Source organism: Ceratotherium simum, chromosome 35 (assembly GCF_057802395.1).
Source record: "Ceratotherium simum simum isolate JZ-2026a chromosome 35, ASM5780239v1, whole genome shotgun sequence".
Lineage (NCBI taxonomy): Eukaryota > Metazoa > Chordata > Mammalia > Perissodactyla > Rhinocerotidae > Ceratotherium > Ceratotherium simum.
The window spans coordinates 3,298,781-3,323,599 of NC_141934.1; the positions used below are offsets into that span (position 1 = coordinate 3,298,781).

A 24,819-nucleotide genomic window follows, 5' to 3' on the forward strand; every position below is an offset into this window, starting at 1 on the left:
TGCCACCTGGAGAAGCAGGACCTGGGGCAGAGGGGATCTAACTGGGATCAAGGTTTCGGCCACTCACCAGCTCTGTGTCCCTGTGCCTGGTCAGTGAGCTCACCTGACATGCCTGTGGGCACACGTGGCCTGTCGTGCCGCAGCCTTGAGGTGAGATGGCTGGTGAGAGGGACTCAAGTGCTGCTGCATTGCAGGGATGTAGGGAGGCCTAATTAACAAGGCCAGGCCGAGGAGCCGCTGTTGTGCATCAGTTTGGTGAAAACAAGCGGGAGCTGCCAGCCTGAGAAGCTGGGATTAGGCTCCCTTTGGTGGATGCACACGCTGCACACACATGCACATGCGGCAGTGCATGTACCACATGCACATGTGCACATACATGCCACACACACAGGGACACTTCTCCACAAGGAGGAGGGGAATGTCGAGGGATGGAAAAATGCTCAGATGGTTTCAGCCTGGACTTAGGTCCAGAGCCTCAGAGAGAAGAATCTTTCCGGACTATTGGGATCTGGTGGAAAAATCTCCTCTCTGGGGCTCCTCTGTGCCCTCTGTGGTCCCCTGAGACTCCCTGACATCTCCCAGCAGAGCCCTGAGCAGAGCATCTGTGTTGGAGCCTCCCATGGGCCTGCGTGCCTGCCTGCAGCTCTGCCTCCCTGCTCAGATGCTCAGTTCTTGAAACGTGCTTCCGAGCAGCCTGCGCAGGCTCTAGGCTCTGGCAGCGTCTCCACGCTGCTCCCAGCGGCCCTTCTCCTGGCGGAGGCAGCCTGCGGCAGCTCTCCACCCAGTGGTGACAGGCTGCTTTTGTTTGGAAACAGAAGAGACACCATTGCTGCCTTTTTTGTCCCTTTCCCAAAACACGAGGCTCGAGTTCAGTGATGCCTGTAAAGCTCTGTCTCCACGTGTGCATGTAGTGGGCCCCCAGCCCTTAGCATCCTGCCCCCCTCTCTGTCCACATTCCCCTCCCGGTCCTTAGAACATAGTGACCTTGCCTGCTGCCGGAGGTGTGCCAGCCAGGGTCCCACGGGAAATCAGTCGTTTGGCTACAGACGTGTGGGGTCACTGGGCAGACGTTGGAGGCTCTCCTGATTGTCACTGACCCAAAAAATCACTTTCGGTTTTTGTGACTCAGAAATGAGCTCAACCCACCCACCCCTCAGATGTTCTAGACCTGGGCTGAGTCCTCCAAGTGGCCGTCAGCTGTGGGGTGTCTGTGTGAGCGTTTTACAGAGACCCACGCAGCTGGACTCTCCGGAGAGGAGAACGGAAATTTGACTACGTGTCTTACCAGCTTACAAAGAAGGGGGGTTGCGTTTGGTCTCCTGTTTCCTGCACCCCCGTGTGTCAGTGGTTGTTTGTTTATTTTGATCTGGGCCCTGGGTGGCACTATGTGTTGAATAAATAGGATAGGGATGGCTCCACAAATGTTCCCTGGTTCCTGGGTGGTCAGGGGGCCTGAGGAGGGACTCAGGGCCATCCTAACGACCTTATGAGTAGTCAAGGAGGGTTCTGGCATCTGGACGCCGGTTGTAGTGTAGGTGGAAAGTTGAAGAGGCTCTTAGACACAGCAAGTGGGAGAAAGAACCTGGGAGAGTGTGCCCCTGGCCAAGGAGGTGGGTATCAGGTTGAGTCACATGGGGGAGGGGTGGTTGGAGTGGCGGGCTGTGAAGAATTGGAAGAATTCAGAGGCCCAGGGAGGCCATCTGGATGGAGGGTGTGAGCCAAGGCCCAGAATGGAGCATCAAGGGGATCCAGTCTGGTCGGGCTGCAGGGTGTGGGACGGGGGCTGCAGGAGCTAAGCCTGCGAGACAGGAGGAGGCTGGTGGTGGGAGCGTGGGCACCCGGCTCCCCGACCATGAGCCCTGATGGGCCTGTGTGTGTTGGAATGCTGGGACCAGGTCGAGCCTGAGGACTGGACGTGCTGCAGGGGGCCAGGCACCCAGAGCAGCCCAAAGCCTGTGAGAACAGTGCAGGGAATGTGGGGGAGACGGTTGTGTGAACACAACCTGACCACTGCTCAGCAGGGCAAGGTGGCGAAGGTCAATGGTGCCTTTTTCTGACGCTCTTGGTCTCTTAGCCATAGTGACCATGAAAACTGGAGTGGACTTGAGATTAGAGTCTCAGTTCCCATTTCACCTCATGGGTCTCCTCCTGGCTCTGAATTCCCTGAAAGCAACTCTGCCCTCTGGGAGGGAGGACTGGGTGTAAACCTCGCATAAATGCTTCTGATGAAGGGAACCTGCCCACGGAGTACTGAGGATGTAAATGTGCAGGCCCACGTATTCTAAAGTATAACGGGGGGCTGTAGAAAGAAAGGGACATGTTTATGTCATGGGTCTCTCTGGAAACTTGGAATGTGGGTGTGTGTGTCAGAGGGCTGAGGGGCTGTGCCAGTGGGGCTGACTCCCCAGGGCCAGTGGCGATGGTGGCTAGAGGCCTGGCTTATCACCCCAGCTTGTCACCCCAGCTCTGAGGCCTTCCACCTGCCGCTGTTCTAGGCACTAGCTGGCCCCAATGCCCTCCAGTGTATGGTTCCAAGTGGCTCCAAGCATCCTATGGCTGCCTCCACCCCTTGTCTCCACCCTCGACACCGGGGCGCACCATGGCTGAGCAGTGTAGGGAGCTGGGGATGTTTGTCTGCACTGCTGCTGCGTGGCTGACTCAGGCGGCCTCTGTGGAAAGATGGGAGAGAGCTGGTGGCTCTGAGATGGTCTGGGTCCAGCTGTCCGAATAGACCAGTTTAGTCCTCTGATTGCCCTGGCTTTCCTAGTGTTATTCCCTACCCTCCGGCCAAGAGCAGAGCACAACTCAGGTGAGAACAGGGAAACACACTCGCACAGCTGATTTTAAGAAGACAGAAAGTATTTAGAATGGGAAGGATCCATGTGGGCAGAGTGAAGAGCCCTGGGCGTAAGTGGTTGGGGTTCCCTTCACGAGGACCAAGAGGGGACTGACACCTATTAGACACCTGCTGTGTGCCAGATGCTGTCATGAGTGTGTTATCTGGCTGGGTCTCCACTGCTCTCCTCTGCAGGGGAGATGACAGTGCCCGATCTGGTTGTAAAGAGACTCTGGGACGGCGACCTTAGGCAGTGGGCTGGGGTCCAGGTTGTGAGGAGCAGGAATCGGCCTTGTTCTCTCCAGGCCTCTCCGAGAAGTCCGAGCTCAAATTCTGTGCCTTTGACAGTACCCGAGTGAGGCGCCAGCCTTATGGCATGAGTGCTGGGCAGGGTGACCTGGTTGAGCCAAGCTGTTATTTACCATGTGGGGTATTTCTGGGAGAAGCGCTGGGCTAAGAGCTGGTGTCGGATACCTCTGGGAGCCTTTCTAAATTCCTTGTCTCCTCCAGGATCACACAATTCTTGAGAAGGGCCTCTTCCTAGTATGTCTGCACCTGCTGGGCCCAGGGCCTTCTGCGATGTGGTGGTCCACACTGCCCTGTACACGGGTTTAATCTCTCTCTGGAGGATCCGCATTTCCCAGAAGGTGCTTTCAGAACCAAGCATACCTCAGACCCTCGTCGGGACCTGCTCTCTTGGCTGGGTCGGCAGATGGCCAAGTTGGAACCCTTGGGGGCATCTGGCAGCTGTGCCCATCAGACGCATCTCGGGTGTGTGAGTCCCATCTGCTTCCACAGGCCAGGGAGGGCAGGATGGGAGCCTGGCCGACTGGGGAGTGAGCCGTGGGGCCTGGACCAGGCCGTCACACTGCTATGACAACTGGGATTATCGCCCTAGGTGGTAATTCCCACATGACAGTTTCAAGTTTCAGGTCAAGAGCTGAGGCTAGTCCTCTGTTTCCTCTTACATCTGGACAGAGATCCTCGCCAGCTTGTTTTTCGGCTGGTTCCTCAGCTGTTTTGGAGACACTCTGCTCCATAGAGACCTTTGTAACCTGTAGATTCTGAGGCCCCAGGGGAGTGGGGAAAGCTCTGCCGCTGCTGATTCTTGCTGCAGAAGAGAACTGTGGAAATGCCTTGCATCCGAGACAATGGAGGTTCCTGGTGGACCAGCTCTGGGCCTCTGAGAAGGGCAGAGAGGGACCGGCATTCGGAGCTCTGGTGGGCTTTGCAGTGGGCCAGATGAACAGAATCACTGTGCCAGGTCACCCTCTGACCCACAGCAGCCTGACAGGTGGCTCCCAGCCCTGGGAAGAACTTTCCCATTAGGCCCAAGCACGTGGGCCCTGCCACATTTCCCAAAGCAGAACCCTCAGCCTCACACAGAGGTAGAGAACCATGACAAGTACACCAGGAGAAGTCAGGCAGGAGGAAATCCTGCAGTTTTCTGGAAAGGAGCGACATAGTGCTGATAACTAGCACAGGTTGGACCATATGAACAGCCAAGGCTTGTGATCATTATGATAAATGATACTTGTGCTTCTGGACGCTTCCTCCCTCCGGCAGGGGAACAGTGGCCTGCTCATCACCCCCTCAGGGTGTGTGGGTGGAGTGTCATTATCCCATTTCATTGGTGGGAACACCGAGAGATGAAACGGGTCTCTTTGGGGCCATGGTAATCCTGACTTGTTTGTTGTCTCTGTTTTGCAGGGATGAGTGAAGAAGGCCCCGGAGGTTGGGTGCGGGGGAGGCTGGGAACAGAGGAATTATATTTCCTCTTCCAAATGTAAGTCAAGGATGGGAGAGTTCCTGGCCACTTGACTCATGTGCACGGAAGGTTTTTAGGAGAAAATCCCTTGTGGCCTAGACTTTGATCCCCTCCTCCTGGTCTGTTCCTTGGCTTTTGACATCTGCTCATATCTGGTACATCTCAAATTCTGGTGCAAAATACAAAATATCACTCCCTTGCCCCAGCCCACCCCAAGTTCAGCCCCAAGATGCCTGAAATTGGGATCCAGCTCAGGGTGTGGCTAAACCCTCTGAGGCTCCAGGCGGTGGCCTTGGCCGGGCGGACCTGCCTGGGTGGATCCCTGCTTTGCAACTCAATTTGCTAGCTGTGGGGCTCAGGACATGTTGTTTTCACTTCCCAACCTTCAGCTTTCACCTGTAAAACAAGGTACCGATGGCTGCCTTACAGAGGTGTGAGGATTCAAGGCAGCACACCTGGCCAGTACCCTTGCCGCTGTTGTGTGTTGTCCCCTGGGTGTCTCAGAGCCCCTGACTCAGGCTGGCATCTGGGTGTCTTCCCTCTGTGCATCTATAAGCCAGTGAACCTCCCAGGAGTACCATCGATTGGGGTGACCTGTGACTAGGGTGGGTGAGATTTGCAGACTAGCCCCCAGGACTGACCCAGAGAAATGCCTCTCCAGGGCAGGAATACGGGCAAGCAGATGGTTCCCTCTCCTGGTGTGGGGTCTCCAGCTCACCACTGGCCCATTTCCTCATTTGTTCCTCCAACAGAGAGGACCTGGGAATCCACCAAGAACAGAGTGGGGCTGCCATAACAGAACACTGTAGACTGGATGGATTAAACAACATTTATTTCTCACAGTTCTGGAGGCTGGGAAGTCCAAGATCAGTGTGCCAGTTGGTTCGGTTCCTGGTGAGGGCCGTCTTCCTGGCTTGTGGATGTCTACCTTCTCACTGTGTCCTCACGTACCAGAGAGAAAGCGAGAGCTGGTGTCTCTTCCTCTTCTTATAAGGCACTAATCCCATCCTGGGGTCCCTGCCCTCATGACCTCGTCTAAACCTAATTACCTTCCAAAGACGCCATCTCCAAATACCATCACATTGGAAGTTAGGGCTTCAGCATATGAATTTGGGGGGGACACAGACATTTGACCCATAATGTGCTCACAGGCACAACGTCAGTCTGTCCCCACTGTTGGTCTCTGACTTCCGGATGCTGCGAGCTTGTCACTTTAGTCCCTTCAGTTTCCTTACGTCTGCATAAACCCCCTTTCAGAGTGGGGCGAAGGGAGTGTAGTGAACCCCCTTCTCAGGCCCTGTGTTCAGGGAGAAAGAATCTGAAAGTTCAGGGGCTTCCCACTCTGCCCTTGAGGGAGGGGCTGACTTCATTGTGCAGGGGCTTCAGAATGTGGCTCAGTTTCCATAATTGCTGACTTGTACAGTCGCAAGATATCCAGGTGGTTCCAGTCCATTCTTGAGTAGGAGTCTGGGGCAGATCCTCAGTGACTTAGCTTCTGAGCAAGAGCGGCGCTGGTAAAAGAGAGTCCAAGAGGACACAGACATGTTGGGTGGCTGCAGGGTGCAAGGCCTGGCCTGTTGCCTTCTGACTGTGTGGGGCTCAGTGGCTGCCCTTTTCTTCTCTCTCTGCTGTCTGAATCCAGAATGTGGAGGTGCTGTGGGCACGCTGCTGAGTGTGGGCAACACAGGTGGCCACAGCCAACTGGCCAGCTGGAGTCCCATTTCCATGGGCGAGTGATTCATTGATCGTTGAGACGTGGGAAGCAGCTTCCCAGCACTGGCGTTTGATCTACACAATTACTATATGTGTTAGTTTGCTGGGGCTGCATAACAAAGAACCACTAACTGGGTAGCTCAAACAATAGACGTTTATTGTCTCACAGTTCTGGAGGCTGGATGTCTGAGATCAAGGTCTTGGCAGGGTTGGTTCCTTCTGAGGGCTGTGAGGGAGAATCTGTTCCAGGCTGCCCTCCTTGGTTTGTAGATGGCTGTCTTCATGTTCACATGGCGTTCTCCCCGTGTGCCAGTCTGTCTCCAAATTAACCCTTTTTATAAGGACAGAGTCATATTGGATTAAGGCCCAACCTAACTTGATAAAATAAAGACTCTGTCTCCAAATAAGGTCACATTTTGACATACTGGGGTTAGGACTTCAACATATGAATTTGGTGGGAGGGGGGCAGTGGGAGGGGCGACACAATTCAACCCACAACAGTGCACTTCTTTTCTTTCTTTGTTTTTCTTTTAAATTTCCAAACCTGTTGATCATTAGTTTTTTGTTCTGTTGTTTTTATTGTGATAAAATACACATAACGTAAAATTTACCATCTTAACCATTTTTTTTGTGTGTGTGTGTGTGAGGAAGACCAGCCCTGAGCTAACATCCGATGCCAATGCTCCTCTTTTTTGCTGAGGAAGACTGGCCCTGGGCTAACATCTGTGCCCATCTTCCTCCACTTTATATGGGATGCCGCCACAGCATGGCTTGCCAAGCGCTTGCCAGTGCTTACCACTGAACTGTACACTTAAAAAGGGTTAAGATGGGGGCCAGCCCGGTGGCGCAAGCAGTTGGGTGCACGCGCTTGGGATCCGGACTGGCCAACCCTGGGCTGCTGCAGCGGAGCGCGTGCACCCAACCGCTTGCGCCACTGGGTTGGCCCCCATCTTAACCATTTTTAAGTGTACAGTTCAGTGGTATTAAACACATTCATATTATTTTACAACCATCTATACCATCTGTCTCCAGAGCTCTTTCATCACCCAAACAGAAACTCCATATCCGTTAAACAATAATTCCCATTCTCCCCTCTCGCTCCAGCCCCTGGTGACCGCTATTCTACTTTCTGTCTCTATGAATTTGCTTATCCTAGGTCCTGGACTGAACATTTGTGTCCCCCCCAAATTCACATGTTGAAGCCCTAACTTCCAATGTGATATTTGTAGTTGGGGCTTTTGGGAGATAATTAGGGTTAGATGAGGTCATGAGGGTGGGGCCCTCGTGATGAGATTAGTGCCCTTATAAGAAGAGACACCAAGAGCTAGTGTACATGCTGCTTGCTTGCTCCCTCTCTCCCCCTCTCTCCCCCTCTCTCTCCCTCTCTCTCCCTCTCTCCCCCTCTCTCTCCCTCTCTCTCCCTCTCTCTCCCTCTCTCTCCCTCTCTCTCTCTCTCTCACCCACCATGAACACCCACCAAAGTGAGGCTATATGAGCACACAGCAAGAAGGCAGCCATCTGCAAGCCAGAGAGAGCTCTCACCAGAACCTGGCCATGCTGACACCCTGATCTCAGACTTCCAGCTTCCAGAACTGAGAGAAAATAAACTGTTGTTGGAGCCACTTAGTCTGTGGTATTCTGTTACTGCAGCCCTAGCAAACTAATACGTTCCTGTAAATGGAAGCATACAGTATTTGTCTTTTTGTGACCGGCTTATTTCACTTAGCGTAATGTCCTCAAGGTTCATCCATGTCATTGCATGTTGCAGAACTTCCTTCTTTTTTAAGGCTGAGTAATATTCCATTTTATGTACGTGCCACATTTTGTTTATTCATTTATCCGCCAGTGGACACTTGGGTTGCTTCCACCTTTCTACTGTTGTGAACAATGCTGTTGTGAACATGGGTGTGCATGCACCCCTTTCCTGACCCTCCTCAGGCTTCCTTCAGGAGGGGCCGAGGTCGAGGTGGGGAATGCAGGTGTTCCTCCTGCCCTCCCAGGCTTGCCCGGTGAGTGCCTGCCCATGGGGCTATGATGACTACCAGATGCGGGGAACCCTTCCCTCCCACCATCTACCCTCCTCTTTGTAGTGGGAATGGAGGGGGACGGGAGGACCTGCAGCTGTGCGGTGACCGTGGCCCAGATCCTGGCTGAGCGCCATTGCCGGCATTGAGGGACTCCACTGATCACTTTCCAGCCTCGTTTCCCATACCGCTCCCAGACCGCGGTCCTGCCCTCCATGCCATTGTCTCTTGAAGGGCACTGCCCATCTTCACTTCTTTGCCTCCTTCCACCAACTCTTCTGGCCTGTTCCCTGCTACCAGGTCTTGGCCTCAGGTGCTGGAAACCCAGGCTCCCCTTTGTTCTTCCTTCTCTCTCCGTCCACATCCTCTCAGTCTGGCCCTCTTCATTGTGTGTTCAATGTGCCTGGCGTCTATTCCCACTGAAGCTAGGCCCTCCTACCCGTTCACCTGGAGTGACCATCCCAGAAGCCTCTGGCCCAATCCCACCTGCAGTGCCACACCTAGAGTGTCACCTGCCCCTGTGTGCCTGGGGCCCTTCTCTTGTTCTAGACCTCTGTGACCCCCAGTACCTCCTAAATGAAGCCTGGAGTCCTTGGCCCGCAGCCCAAGGCTCTCCATAGAATTACCCTGTCCACCTTTCTCTCTTATTCCCAGCATGCTGCCTTTCCTAGCCTTTCTGCATTTGAAAGCCACCGGAGGTCCTGCAGTTGACTTGGCCTGACTCCTTCTGTGGGGCGGGGTGTCTCTGCAGCCCCTCTGCTGGTTGGAGGCTCTGTTCTATCTCACACAGACCTCGCCTCCATAAAGCCCTTCCACATTGCTCCCAGGGCTGGGCCGTCTCTCTGTCTCTCTGACTCCACGCAGCACTTTCAGGCCCCTGGCAGCATCTGTGTCTGTCTCCTGGGGCTGCCATAACAAATGACCGCAAACTCAGTGACTTAAAGCAACAGAAATGTATTCACTCACAGTTCCGGAGGCAGAAATCCAAAATCAAGGAGTGGGCAGAGCCACACTCTCTCTGGGGGCTCCCGGGGAGAATCCTTCCTTGCTGCTTCCAGCTCCTGGTGGCTGCATCATTCCTCTCTGCCTCTGTCTTCACATGACCTCGTCCTCTTCTCCCTGTGTCCTCTCCTCTTCTGTCTCATAGAAGGACACTTGTCCTTGGATTTAGGGTCCATCGGATAACCCAGGGTGATCTCGTCTCAAGGTCTTTGACTTAATTACAACTGCAAAGACACTTTTTCCAAATTAGGTCCCATCTAGAAGTTCCGGGGGTTAGGATGTGGACATATCTTTTTGGGCCACCACTCAACCCACTACAGTGTCCTTCTCACCTTTGTGTTCCAGGGGAAGCCATTGTCTGCTTCTCTCACTCCATTAGGTCTTGGCTTTGTGGTCACTTCCTCGGGAAGGCAGTCTCTGCTGTCCTGCCTGAGGATCCGGCTGCCCTTCATCATGGCCTTGCTGTGATGCACACGTCATGTGCCTCCTGGGATTTTGCCAGCTCCCAAGGGCAGGGGCTGGGTCTGTGGTGCTTGCCATCATGTACCCAGCACAGTGCTCGGCACGAATTAGGGGTGCTGCACATCTTGGCTGAATATTGGGTGCTCATTAAATACATTAGTTTGATTGTCTGGAACCAAACTGCCTCCAGGAAATCTTTCTGAACCCTGTTATTACAGAGTCAAGGTGGTGCTGAAGAAGAATAGTTACATCATCCCATGGCCAAGGGCTGCGGCTCTTCCCAGCTGGTATTCCAGCCTCTTCCTGGCCTGCCCTGGCACCAGCCGGGCCCAGGCCCAGAGCATCAATTATCTTTCCCTCCTCCAGGATCTAAGAGCTTTAGGCACAGGTGAGTTCTTGGAGACAGAAGAAGGTCCTTTATACTGATTGTGGGGCCTCGTCTGCCCACATTGGGGGCACTCAGTCTTCAGTGCTGAAAGTTACCAGCAACACTGGCCTCCTGGTGATTCAGTCTCCAACCGGCTGGAACCCAGACCCCAAGTGGGAAGACCCATGAGAGCTGTTGTATCAGTCGGCCTGTCTCCTCCCAGAGAGCTCAGCCCTGTTCAGGGCGTCTAGGGCTGCCTGGAGAGCTGAGCGTCAGGCCATGAGCAGGGCAGGCTCAGGCCCTTCCAGACTGGCATTTTCCAGCTTGTCAGGGGACGTGACTAGCCTCGGGGCCTTATCTGCGGCACACACTGGTCTGAACTGTGACTTGCCCCTGCCCAGGCAGCTGGGGCTTTCCGTGCTGGCATGGTAATGTCATTGTCAGGGTGGCAGCGTGAGGGCTGAGAGGTCCCTCTGTGCCCCTCCTTTTCCTACAAGGGCTCTGATGGCAGGCCTCTTGCCAGGGTGCAGTGGCTAACTGGATGGGGGACATCTCATTTATAAAGAACTTTGACCCACTTGATGTAGATGCCAGAAGGGGCAGCTGCCAGCCTGACAGTGGAGGAGAACACAGAAGAACCTCCCAGGGGGCTGGCCCAGTGGTGTAGTAGTTGAGTTTGTGCACTCCACTTCAGCAGCCCGGGGTTTGTGAGTTCGGATCCCGGGCATGGGCCTACGCACCGTTTATCAAGCCATGCTGTAGCAGCATCACGTAGACAAAATAGAGGATGATGGGCGCAGATGTTAGCTCAGGGCCAATCTTCCTCACCATAAAAAAGAACCAACCAAATATCTCAGAAAGTACAGCAGCTTCTCACTGCCCGAGGGTGGCCCCTGGTTCTGGTGCCAGGCAGTACTGACGTCTGTCCAGAATGATGCTCTTGGTCTTCAGGAAACAGCTGGATTATGTTCTGGGTTCCCTGTTTAACAGAGAAAAACAGGTCAGTGGTTTTTTTTTAGAGGTGAAATTACGTAACCTGAAACTAAATATTTTAAAGTGACTAGTTCAGGGGCCAGCCCAGTGGCGTAGTGGTTAAGTTCACACATTCCACTTCAGTGGCCCGGGGTTCACAGGTTCGGATCCCAGGCACGGACCTACGCACCACTTATCAAGCCATGCTGTGGCAGGCGTCCCACATATAAATTAGAGGAAGATGGGCACAGATGTTAGCTCAGGGCCAGTATTCCTCAGCAAAAAGAGGAGGAGTGGCAACAGATGTTAGCTCAGGACTAATCTTCCTCACAAAAAAATAAAAAATAAAGTGAGCACTTCAGTGGCATTTAGTATATTCACAGTGTTGTGCAACTACCACCTCTGTTTAGTTCTAAAACATTTTCATCACCCCAAAAGGAAACCCCCTACTCATTAAGATTAGGTATCTACTGTCTCTCTCTATGGGTGTGCCTCTTCTGGACATTTCATATAAGTGGAATCAGAAATACATGGTCTTTTGTGGCTGCTTTTTCATTTAGCATAATGTTTTGGAGGTTCATCCATGTGTAGCATATATCGGTACTTCATTCCTTTTTAAGGCTGAATAATATTCCATTGTATGGATATACCAAAATTTTTTTATCCACTTATCAGTTGATGGACATTTGGGTGGTTTTACCTTTTGGTTATCGTGAATAAGGCTGCTTGAACATTCCGGTACAAGTTTTGGTTTGAACACCTGTTGCACTTCTTTTGGTTATATACCTAGGAGGGGAATTGCTGGGTCTTATGGTTATCAGCTTGGCCTTTTAGAAATGTCTTCTCTTTGGAATATGTTTGGAAAGTGACCAAGTAGGCAGGTGATACAAGTGGACCTGGGCGTGGTCAGGCGCCACCTATTTCTCTTGGAGATTCAGTTTCCCTGTCTGAAAAATGGGCATCTAGAAGTTCCTGCCCATTAAAGGGAGTGGGACGAATTCAAGGAGATGACATGTGTGGGTGATCAGCCCTGTGCGCAGCCCAGAGGAAGTGCCCAGCAAAGGGTAGCAGGTATTTTAGTGGGTACTTTGTCAAATATACATCAAAGATTTGAGGCTTTTCACCTGTTTGGGAAACTTACTTCCCTGAAGGACCGCAGATGTTCCCTGACTATATGTGGGATTCTGCTACAAAGGAAAGGAGCCAGGCTTGAACACCGAGCCATAGGACCCTTGGCCCATCCCATGGATAGAATCCACTATCAGCGCACACAGTGGCTAGAGGAAGGCTCGAGGCTGTGGATGAACGTGGGGTCCAGAGCCAGTGACCATCTGTGGAACCTGTGGGCTCTTAGGTGAGACCTGGACCTCTCTGTCCCAGCCTCAGTTTTCTGAGCCTCTCCCAGAGGCGCCATGCCTCCCTGGCAGGACTCACCCCAAGGATGTGAGCTACTATAAAAGTAGCCAGCACTGCACGCCCACTACCACTGTGCTGCCTGCCTGTGACCCAGGAGAGGGCGCAGGGCTGGGAGAAGAGGGCAGGAGGCTGGAAGGAGGGCTTCTGCAGATATAATGAGTGGGGGCTCCATTCCTGCCACTGCAGAGACCTCCCACTGCAGCTGGCTGAGCCACCGGAAGGAAGATGGTGTTTGATCCGCTTTTATCTTTGCAAATAAATACAGCCCAGCTGCTGGCTTACAGTGTAAACAGGGATGGGAGACCACCCAGCCATGGTCTTTCCAAGTGATGGAGTTCCTCCCACCCCACCCAAGTTCCCCATGTCCCCTCTCCTTTCCTTCTGACCCCGGTGCATGTTTATCAGAGACTGATTCCCCTGTTCATTTCCAGCTGTCTCCTTGTCTTTTCTGAGTGGGGAGGGCTGAGAGCATGACTTTTGTTCCTCCTGAGGGCCTGCTCCAGGCTCACGCTGGGGCACGTTGGCCTGAGGGTGAGAGAGGAGCTAGGATCCTGGAGCTCCACACCTCTGGTGGCACCACAGCAGCCAAAGGCCAGATCTGGGGACCCTCCAGGCACAGCGGGTCCAGGAGACGAGCCCCTGCAGCAGGGGAGCACCTGCAGCAGGGGTCCCAGCAGGGCCAGGAGAGGCCTCGGAGGGAGACTCTTGCTCCATGACTTGCAGAAACGAAAATGGGGAGGGGAGTGTTGAAGTTACTGGGGGCCCGTTGAGGGGCTGTGGGGACCGAGGCTGGTCTGAGTGCAGATGGGGTCTGGCTGGCTCTCTGAGAGGAGAGACAACAGCAACTGCAGGCACGTGCGGTGCAGTTATCGCTGGGTGGCAGGAGTCCTGCCTGAGCACGGCGTGTGATCTGTGATTGACCAGATTCTCCTCTGACCCTCAGAAAATTGGCTGGCAGTAATCTCATCCAGCCTGGATTGGGATAGTGTGGGGGGCCAGGGAAGTGGCCCTAAAAGGGGGATGTGTACACTCTTTAAGAAAAGAGGGATATCTCAGAACCCGGCATGTGACTGCTGGAAACAGTGGCTGTGCCAGTTTGACTGGTCAGTCGGTCAGTGTGATGCCAGGGGCTCCTGTTGAGGCTGCATTTACAGAGCATACGCAAAGCTTTCCTTTATTGTCCTTATTATTAAACGAATACACAGGTAGAAGAATATAATGAAGCCCAGGTACCCATCACCCAGCCCACTCTCATCAACTCGGGGAACACACCACTTGCGATTTTCAATTCTATGCTTATTTCATGTTTATTTCCGATGTGGTTGCAGGGGGCTGCTGGTGATTAAGGGAAGCCCCCCTCATGCCCTCCCCCAGCACAGCCACCCCAGTATTGCTACTGGTTGGGAGGGACCTTAGGAATTTGTGTGTGTGCGTGTGTGTGGTTAAGTACACATAACGTAAAATGGACCATTTTAATCATTTTTAAGTGTACAGTTCAGTGGTAAGTACATTCACATTATTGTGCAACCATCACCACCACCCATCTTCAGAACTTTTCGTCTTCCCAAACTGAAAATCTGTCCCCATTAAACAATAACTCCCTTTCCCTCCCCCCAGCCTCTAGTACCCACCATTCTATTGTCTTGTCTCTATGAATCTGATGACTCTAGGGACTTCTTAGAAGTGGACTCATACAGTAAATTTGTCTTTTTGTGACTGGCATATATCCCTTAGCATAGTGTCCTCAAGTTTCATCCACGTTGTAGCACATGTCAGAATTTCTTTCCTTTTTAAGGCTGAATAATATTCCATTGTGTGTCTCTACCGCATTTTGTTTATGCATTCATCTGTTGATGGACACTTGGGTTGGTTCCACGTTTTGGCTATGGTGAATAATGCTGCTGTGAAAATGGGTGTGCAAATATCTGTTCAAGTCCCTGCTTTCAATTCTTTTGAGTACATACCTAGAAGTGAACTTGCTGGATCATATAGTAATTCTATGTTTGATTTTTTTAAGGAGTTTTTTTAAACCAGTGTTGTCCTTGAGGTGTAAGAAAGGGACATGATCTGGACACTGACTGGGACTGCCTCCTGGGACTTATTCCTCCTGCTTTTTCTTTTCTTTCCAGCTGCCTTTTTTTCTTGCATCAAGGAGCATATTTTGGATTTGCGGAGTGCCGGGATTGGGGCAGCTAAACCAACTTGCCTGGAGTGGAGGAGGTTTCAAATTTCACTGTGCACATCCCTTTTCCACATTAAGCCAGTCACTGACTGCCCAGCTCTGAATCCCCAAGCTCTGAAGGGACCTCCCTCCCCTCTTCCCCATGGTTAACTGGTCACTTGATCTGCCCTCACCTCCTTGAGCCTCCTTTAGCCGTGGGATCCCAGGCCCACGCCCTCTGCTTTCCAGTGTTTGGTTTCAGCTTTGGGTAGAACTTTGCAGGAAGTGCCCAGCTGCTGAGGCCACCAGGTCCCCAGTCCTGCCCAAGGTGATGAGGCCCAGAAAGGTTTTTCCCCTGGATGTTCCTGGTAGAGGAGGGGAGAGCAAGGCCTTTCTCTCACTTTTCTTGGGAGATGGCGGCTTTCAAAATTCCCAAGTAACATGCTTTATGCTCAAGCAGAGGGGGACCTTGTGTGGTGTGGGGAGCGCGGGTGTGAAAAACTGCAGAGTGAGAGGAAGGCAGGTCCCTGTGTGCTGGTTAGAGTGGGAGATAAGGAAATCGAGGGCTTCCCCCCCCATCACCTTTGCATTGGAGCAGACTGGGAGAATCAGCGAAAAGAAAGGTATCACATCTAGATTAGTTGGGACAGTAGGCTGAAGCCCTCAGATGGAATGCAGCAGGGGTGACTGGCCATCTGGAACCCAGACTTAAAAGCATCAGCTATTCAGACATCAATTTGGGGAGATGTGTGCGGAGTGAGAGAATGGCCAGATTTCTAGCCGCTTGGATCTTCACAATTACCGTGGAGTCTGGCTGCGTCCTGGTCCCTCAGTCTCACCTGGTGGAGGTGAAGTGTCCCCGTCAGAGTCAATGGTCCCCCTCAATACTGGCTGGCAAATCCTCACTGGGCACTTGGTTTTGCACCAGGTTTTAGCCAGAACATTGTTTTGCAAATGTGAAATCTTGCAGTTTCTCTGGAGTGAGCCCTGAGGCTCCCAGTCTCTCCTGGAAGTTCTTACTGGGGACACTCGGTGTTGATTTGACCTTGGACGTGAGCTCAGTGTAGTCACAGGTCTGGGAATTGGGTGGCAGTGGTTAGATAAAGGGTGCTCTTCCAGGCGATGAAGAATATGTTGACTTTTTAAAAGATTGTTATTTACAAACAAATAAGCAAACAGTTTAAAGGTTATTAGAGAGACATGGATGCTGACAATTCTGAGCTAATGTGAAAGCCAATCCGGAGGAGGAGTAGGGAGAGTCAGGGAGCTGGTGAGAGAGAGGGGCTCAGGAGCGAGGGAGGGGCGTGGCTGCCTCCCTCGCAGCGACAGTAAACGTGTTAGAGCTGAGTGGGCCCTTGGCGGTTGTCTAGTCCAGCGGCCTGATTTTAAAATCAAGAAAACTGAGATACGGAGGGCTTAAGTGACCTGCACTAACTCACAGGTATGCAGCTGCCGGGGCGGAACCAGAGCCACACTTCTGAGAAATCCTCACTACAGCTCTCAGAGCCGGCCCACCCGCCCCACCTGGAGGACACCGGGTCGCAGGACTAGAGCAAGACCCCTGTGGCCCAGGGAGATCGTTCAGGTTGGCTTTAAGGAAGGCCCTACCTGACAGCTGAAGCCTTCGGCCCGGGCCCCTGCCGCCTTTGGAAGCAGCTCCGTGGTAGGCAGGTTGCCGGTTGGGGCTGCTGTGACATAGGGTTCATATTGTGGATGCTGAGTGGACAAGAAGGCCTCTGTGTTTATTATATTTTAAAAAAATCTGGGCTGGCCCTGTGGCCTACTGGTTAGGTTCGTGCACTCTGCTTCGGCGGCCTGGATCCCAGGTGCAGACCTGTACCACTCAGCCAGGCTATGGTGGTGACCCACATACAAAAAATAGAGGAGGACTGGCACAGATGTTAGCTGGGGGCTAATCTTCGTCAAGCAAAAAAAGAGGAAGATTGGCAACAGATGTTAGCTCAGGGCGAGTCTTCCTCAGCAAAAAAAAAAAAAAAAAAATTTGTGATTCCCTGAAAGGAAGTAGAAGCTGTTTTTGAGGTGGGCTGTGGGGTTGGGGTTCTACATAAACAGGATTTTGTTTTTTTAACGCTTTTGAACTCTCCCCCACCCATTCTCAGGGATGCTGGGCGAGAGCTAGTTTAGTGCCTTTGCAAAATCTTGGGAGGAGGAAGCAACATGACCCTGGCCTCTGACTGTCCTTCAAGGACAGTACAAACCAAAGGCCAGCGGGGCTGAGTGTTGGTAACCAACTCAGTGGTCTTGGTACCCGGAGCCCCTTCAATGACCCGTGGGTTAAGGAGACCAGGGCATCTCTGTACAGCTTGTTGGGGGAGTCAGTAGGAGCCCACCCAGCTCTCGGGGTTCCCCCACCCTGTCTGCTACTCTCAAGCCACCACTACCCTCTGCTGGGACCCTCCTGTGGACACACACACAGGCAGAACCTGCCCTGGCCTTTGTGGTCACTACCTCTGTGCAGACACCGGGGACACAGTGTGGGTCAACGTGGCAGCGATCACAGTGCCAGGTGCCGGGTTGGGGTAGTGCAGCGGATCTTGGCCCTGGCGGCCTGCTGGAATCCCCCGGGAAGCCTTTACAGTCACCGGGACCCAGGCCTCCCTGAGCGTCTGATTCGGTTGGTCTGTTTGGCCCCAGCTACATTATGTTTTTGAAGCTCCCCAGGTGATGCTGACGTGTAGCCAGGGCTAAGGACCCTTGTTAGAGGGCGTGTGACCTGTTGGGACAGAAGTGGAGAACCTGGGAGAGGCTGAATTGTGTGAGGAAGCTGGGACTTGGGCCATCTGTGGGCACCTGCAGCGTGGCAGAGGAGCTGTACAGGGCACTGGCGGCCAGTCTTAACCTGTGGTCAACACCCAGTCACTCCAACCACGGCTCTTCTCAGCCGCCACATGGAAAGAACTGAAAACAGTCCCCATCTGGGATTGCTGGGTCAGCTCTGGAAGCCCAAGGGTAGCCCTGTGCCCACCTGGCCTGCGTGGTCTGGATGCCACTGGCACCCGGAGCCTAAGCCCAGTGTGGGTGTGCTTGGTGGCAGAAATGGTTAAAAACCGTGAATGCCCGCCACAGGCGTCACCTATGGTGGTGACGTTCGGGCAGGGCTGCTTGCAGGTGAGTCGTGGTGAGAGTGACCTAGCCCTATTGATGTAACCCAGTCAGGATGACCTCTGGGAAATCCCATGGACCGTGAAGCGCCCTTTGGAAAGAGTCAAAAGTGACCTCATGTGAGGCTTGGAGCAGGCTGGGCCATTGTGGGTTGATGTCCTGGTGAGGGGTCTGCTGGATTAGAAGAATTCTGAGAACAGAGCTACAGAGAAGCCAAGGGGTATGGGCTTTGCCAGTTTAGCCAGGGAGGAAGAGAGTGACCATCTTCAGGTGCCTTTAGGGTGGAGGTGTTACTCTCTGTAACTAGATAGTGCTGAACGCCAGGGAGCCTATTGTAGGAAAAGCCACTCTGTGTTTTCACAGGGACACTCAGATTGGGGTAAAGGTGGTCTAGGGTTTTGCCAGACCAGCTGGGAGGTGGGCTGAGAGTCAGTGGAGGGGCCGGGTGAGGTGAGCGGAGGGGAGGGGGCTGCAGCACCCATTCCCTGGGCAGGGCCTGGCAGACCTGGAGCGCTGATCACGGTGGCCACAGCTTGCGCCTGGACCAGTGTGCTGGCCCGTGCTCCTTGTCCCATCAGATCCTCACAGACAGGTGTGCAAGGACCGTCCCTGACAGCAAGACGCTAGCATTTAGGGTCCACCTTTTCGTAACAGCTCAGGCCCACTCCTGGGACAAGGGCACATGTGCCTCAGACAGTATTCAAAGCCCAGCCTCTTATTGTCTGGGGAGTGAGCCACTGTTTCCTCCCCTCCTTGCCCTGTGGTCTTCAGCCAGTCAGTTGTGAGGGTGAGGTCAGCGTACTTGAGGTCCTTTTTGGACATCTACGGGTGACGGATGGTGTCAGCTGGGACAGGTGGGGCATGGATGCTCCTGGGCAGATGGCCTTCCAGCCCTCCTCCCTGTCTCTAACCCAGGCTGCTTCTCTGCACACACAGATGCGTCGTTTGGAACACCACCTGGGTATGGCTGCGCGGCGGACCGGGCCGAGGAGCAGCGCCGGCACCAGGAGGGGCTGCCGTACATCGATGACTCGCCCTCCTCCTCGCCCCACCTCAGCAGCAAGGGCAGAGGCAGCCGGGACGCACTGGCCTCAGGAGCCCTGGAGTCCACCAAAGCGGTGAGTCCCCAGGCGGGTGGGCCAGGTGTGAGACAGGGCTTGGGCTTGGCTCCGAGCCAGCTGTCCTCGTCCCAGTGGCTCCCTGAAGCACAGCCACTCACTCAGGGTTAGGTAGCAAGTGGGTGGTGGAGCAGCCAATGGTTGGAAGTTGGAGTCACTAAAACCTCCTTCCTCATCCCTCCACCTGGGGCACCTGCTGGTGTGGAGACCACCTGCCAGGTGCGTTAGCGGGGCAATGGCGGAACTCTGAGCCCAGCACGGAGGAGGCAGGCAGCGCGAGCTGAAAGCCACCGTCTAACCCAATGGGACCTGTGGCGGGGGCTCCAGCAGTGGTGCCAAGCGGGGTAGTGTCCCAGCTCCTGTCCGTGTGCCCCACACAGTGTACTTGCTCCCTTTTACCAAAGGGGGTGTTGACGATGATGCCATCCATTTGACCAGGGTCTTCCCCTCAAGGTCTCATTGTCATTAACTGTCCTGCTGTCACCTCTGCTTTACAGACATGGAACTGAGACCCCCAGGTCACGTGGTCAGTATGTAGTGGCACATTCAGCAGACGCCCTGCCACACACTCAGAGACACCCCTGGGCTGGCCCCTCTCTCGTGGGCACATAGCTCCGAGTTGTGGCAGAGCTGGCATTCCAGCCTAGCCTGGCACGCCGACCTTACTGCTCTCAGCCATCCCACAGCTTGGGAGGGGCACTTCTGAGGTGCCCTGGGGCCCAGACATGCACCCGCTGCTGGTGGGACAAGGGCACCCCTTTGACCTCTTGGGTTCCTGCCTTCTTGGGCTGAGAAGATCACTGTCCCCCAGGGTGGGTTACACCTCTCTGTCTGTCTGGTCCATTTGCCCTGATGACAGATACCTTCCCCCTTCTGCGTAGCTTGTTTCTGGGTGATTTCCAGCCCGGGTTTAAAAACAAGAGAGAAGAACCTGCTTTTCCCTGTTGCTGCAAGGAAGCGCTGGACGCGTTATCTTTTTGCTGCGGTTGCTTCTCTGCTGGGGCTGGCACTTTAGCTGCAGGACTGCTTCTGATTTATGCTTTTGTCATTTCTAAAGTCTCCAGGGCTGAGCAGTCTTCTCTTTCTGAAACGTGAGGATGGGAGGGGAAGCCAGTGTGTGACACATACCTGCCTCGCACAGCTGCTTACCCAATGTCCAGTGTCACCGTTTTGCACATTGGGGAACGGAAGTTCAGAGAGGCGAAGTAACTTGTTCGAGGCCACACGGCTACCAGATTTGAAGCCTTCTCGATTCCTCAGCTGACACTTTCCCTTAACTACCTTGCCTGTCTTGGTGCACCCCCTCACTTCTTGCTTCGCGAGTACGGTTTGGTATAGACAAGGATCCTTACGGCCTTGAAAAAGTAGGCTGAGTCCTGAACTTGAGACGGGTCGTTTCTGTCCATCCGTCATCTCTGAGGGCTGCCTTCACCTGGCACTGTCTTGCTTCACCTTCAGGCCCGTCCAGGAGGCTGATCTGCCCTTCCGTGCCCCTCAGCCCTGTGCAGCTTGGCCACCCACCCCCACCAGGATCCTGCCCTCAGACCCTCATCTACACTGACTTGGAGTTCTGCCCTCATCTTTTAGCCCCCAGTTCAGGGGTTCGTCTGCTGTGGAGCCTGTCCAGATCCTGGTCCCCCCTCCCTCCTTTAGCCCCCGCGGGAGCCCGTAGACATTTCTCACGTTACACACACGGCAAGAGGCTGCACATATGTGCCTACTGGAGCTGGGGTCTCCAATACCAGGCCCACCTCCTGGCCCAGAGCAGGTGTCAGGAGGCGCCTGGATGAGATGGGAATTTTTCTTTTCTTTTTTTATTGTGTTAAAATACACGTAACGTAAAATTTACCATCTTAACCATTTGTTAAGTGTACAGTTCAGTGGTATTAAATACATTCATGTTGTCCTGCAGCCATTGCCACCATCCATCCCCATAACTCTTTTCATCCTGTAAATCTGAAACTCTCTACCTATTAAATACTAACTCTCCATTCTCCCCTCCCCCAGTCTCTAGCAACTGTAATTCTACTTTCTGCCTCTATGATTTTGACTACTCTGAGTACCTCATATGAGTGGAAGCCTACGTTATTTGTCTTTTTGTGACTAGCTTATTTCGCCTAGCATAATATCCTCAAGGTTCATCCTTGTTGTAGCGTGTTGCAGAATTTCCGTCCTTTTTAAGGCTAAAGAATATTCTGTTGTACGTATAGACCATATCTTGGTAATCCATTCATTGATTGATGGACATTGGGGTTGCTTCCATGTTTTAGCTATTGTGAATAATGCTGCTATGAACATGGGTGTACAAATATCTCTTGAAGACCCTGCTTTCAAATGCTGGGTCGTGTGGTAGTTCTATTTTTAATGTTTTGAGGAACCTCCCTACTGTTTTCCACAGCAGCTGCACCACTTTACATTCCCACCAGCAGTGCACAAGGGTTCCAGTTTCTCCACATCCTCGCCAGCACTTATTGTCTTCTGATTTTTTGATAGTAGCCATCCTAATGGATATGATGTGGTAAGATGGAAATTTGATTGGAGAAAGGCTGTGGAGTTTTGTTCCAGAAACCTTCTGGTTAGGTGCTTGGAGCCCCAGGGTGGATAATCCCCTCACTGCCCCAGAGACAGACACAGCTTCGACTTTCTGGTTTCCCTGCCTGCTGTGCACTGAGACTTTCTTCTTTCGTTTTTGATTTCTGGTTTGAAGAAGACACAGCTGTCACTTTATAGCACCCACAAGGAGCGTGGTTGTCTTGAGGCCATAGGCGCATGATCCCAACCAGTTAGGGGTGGGGGTCCCTGCCCGCCTCTCTCCTTTCCCTGCCCTCCTGGGTCGGGCTCATCCCCTGGTGCCAAGCTCGAGCCCTTTGGGCCGTGAGGCTGTTAGGAGGACCCTCTTGGGAACTCCATGGCAATGCAGGGGCTCGGTGGACTCCTGGGTTGCAGGTCTGCTCTGTGAACACCCGCCCCAGGGGTAGGTAGGGAGTCAGCAGAGGCTGGCACCCTCTTGCCTGAAACACTGTGGGAAGGACTCAGGCAGCCACACGGGGTGGATCCTGGTGCCTGATGCTCCCTGCCAATGCTGAGAGTCTATGATGTTCTCCATCCCTGGGCGTTCTCAGAGGTTCCTGCCTGACTTGACCAAGCTGTCTGCGTTTCCTCCTTGAACAATGACTGTGGAGACCCAGACGGGGACAGAAGCCCCAGGAGAAGGCAGGCTACCCCCAGGGGCACACATCCTCCATCTCTGCAATGCAGGAGGAAGATGCGCATTAGTGAGCCCCTTGGAGGCACCAGGAAGAAGAGCAGGCTCTGTGCAGGCCGTTTCGATGACCACTGCCCCTCTCCCCTGGGAGGGCAAAGCTGGCACCACTGGCCCAAAGGAAGCAAGGCAGTGTCATGGACACTCCTGGGAGGCTGGGACCAGAGCTGCTGGCTAGTGAGTGTGACCTTCCTTCAGCAATGTCAGGAAAAGGGATGAGGGTCCAGGCATCATCCCTAGCTGCCATCCTGGGGTCAGGGGAGGCAGGGCCTGCAATCTGCCAGGTCAGTATGGTCATTCCTTCCTGGGGTCCTCAAGTGTCCTGGCACCTTCCCACCTGTTTGTTCATAGGGGGGATGTCAAGGCACAGAGAGGGGAGCTGACATTGTCTAGCAGCCTCTCCTCACCAGGCTCCATGCTTTGTGACATGCTCCGTAACTTTGTTTGCTCCCCACAGGGACCCTATCCCCAGGGTGCCAGCAAGGGGAAGGCCCAGAGACATGGCTGATACGACCCCAGCCCCCACCTTATCATGTTCAGGGTCCTTCAGTGATGGGAGGAGCCAGACAGGGCCTCCAGCCAGAGGCCTCTTGTGGGCATGTAAGGTCCGGAAAGCACGTACACACTTGGGTTCAGCTGCTGCTGCTCTGCAGAAGTGTCTGTGCCCCTGTGCTGCCTTGGCAGGTGGCTGGCAGGGCCCACGGATGTTTTGGGTTTTTTTGTTTTCTGTTTTTTTTTTCAGACGGAAGCCAAAGTAAATGCCTATATTCAGTTGATCACTCAGAAGTCAATTTTGCATTTTTATAAAGGAACTGAAAGCTGTCTCAGGAGTGTTTGAAGACAAACAGGCCTGCTTTATAATTTTGCCACTGGCCATCCCCACACTTAGGACATCTGGTCAACAGTTGTGTCCATGGAACAGAAATTGTGACTCTTGACTCATGCTTTTATCTGAGCAGCCACAAATTCACTTTTATGATTCACTTGTCACGGACTTGGCGATTGTTCAGATGCCCCGGGGAGGCTCTGCACTGGGCACAGCAGGATAGACATCGCCTGCACCCTGGGGCTCAGTACCCCCTGCGTTACGCAGCTCCAGGGTCCTGACTTCAATAGGACCTTAAATAGGTCCTAACTTAAATGGTCATCCTCACCTGTCCTCCTGCAAATTTGGGGAAACCAGGTGTTTGGTGCCCGGCTGGCCTGTTCTCTTCTCACCCGAGAGCCTGCCATGGTGGGCACAGGAATCAGACTGCCTGCCTCCCTATTTGGAGGACGGGGTCTGTAGGAGCCTCCTAGCCCCTGCCTTCTGCTGGCTGGGCTCCAGGACAATGTGCAGCCCTGTTGCTGATGAAAGCATGGCCCCTGCCCAGAGAGAAAGAGAGGGTCCTTCACCCAGCAGCTGTGCTGGCTGCCAGCTCCTAGCCAGGAGCAGCCCGCTGCTTCAGAGCCCAGGTTTTGTACCTCCCCGCCCTCTTGGGGTTGAGGATGAGGGGTGCTCCTTGACTTCTGCCCTGCTGTTCACATTCCTGCAGCTCAGTTCCAGCTCTGGCCCTCGGCTCACCTTGTGGGCGTGGCTGACAGGTGGCAGTTCTGTTTTCCTGTGTGCCTTGGTCAGTTTTTCCTACCTTGTTGTCATGCCCAGGTTGTCTAGCCTCAGGATTTGTGTTGTTTGCTCCCTCCCCAGTCCCCTGCCCCTTCCCTGGCCTTCCTTCCACCTTCTTGTCTTCTTTTTCCAGTTGCTCTTTCCCCCAGCTTCCTGCCTCCCCACTGTTGTTTCCCCACTGTCATGGTTCTGACTGGATTCACATGCCCTTTCCAGAACTGGCACCTGTGAAAGGCGGGGTCATAAGTAACCCTGGCACTGGGCCTGCCCTTTGCTCTTTCTTCTGTGCCTTCTCTCCCGCCCTCTCCTCTACAAGACGGAGCTGACTGGTGACCAAGTTATCCCTGTCTGATGCCGCCAGCACCATTTGGTTCAGGGTTCAGGAGCAGATTCTTAGTCTAGGAGAGGTACCCACACCGTATCTTTCCTGGCCCAGCACATTCCAGGCCAGACATTCCCTGGAGCTGGCCGCGCCCTTCAGAACAGGGAGAGCTGGACTAGGCGCCATCCTGCCTGCGTGCTTTTTCCTCCAGGCTTTCCAAACCTGTGGGTGGAAGTGAGTCGTAGTGCTACCACCCACGTGAGCACCAGCGTCTCGTGCTGGGTGAGGCTCTGCCAGCTGCTGGCGCTCACAGGAGCAGGATTGTCCTCAGGACACAAGCAGGGCTAGGCGGGTGGCTGCCGCTGCTGGAAGGGCCTTCCATTCCCTTCACCTTCACCTCTTCCCTTGCTTGAGGTGAGAATGGTGCCCTGACACAGTGGGAGGCATGTGCAGGGTCAGCTGAGAGCTGCTTCTCTGAGGCACCTTCAGTTACGGTGTGGCCTCAGTGGACTGAGATGAGAGGAGGCGACAGGATCCCTCCACCCTGCACGTCTGTGCACCGTGTGCAGTGGACTTGCTGACTGCAGTAGCACTTCAGGGTCCTGGAGCAGGCTGTAGTGATAGTCCTGGATCCCAGGACCTGCCTATCTCACAGACGAGAGTTCCC

General features: G+C 53.7%; 1 protein-coding gene across 2 annotated transcripts in view; it reads left to right on the plus strand.

The window, feature by feature from the left end:
* The window catches only part of BCR (BCR activator of RhoGEF and GTPase), a 138,838-nt gene that overhangs the window by 55,520 nt on the left and 58,499 nt on the right, over positions 1-24,819 (plus strand). For both annotated transcript variants that reach the window (XM_087423842.1, XM_004443110.3), the window contains exon 2: positions 18,781-18,962. In XM_087423842.1, coding sequence (XP_087279968.1) covers positions 18,781-18,962 — 182 coding nt within the window. The remainder of the gene's footprint in view (positions 1-18,780; positions 18,963-24,819) is intronic.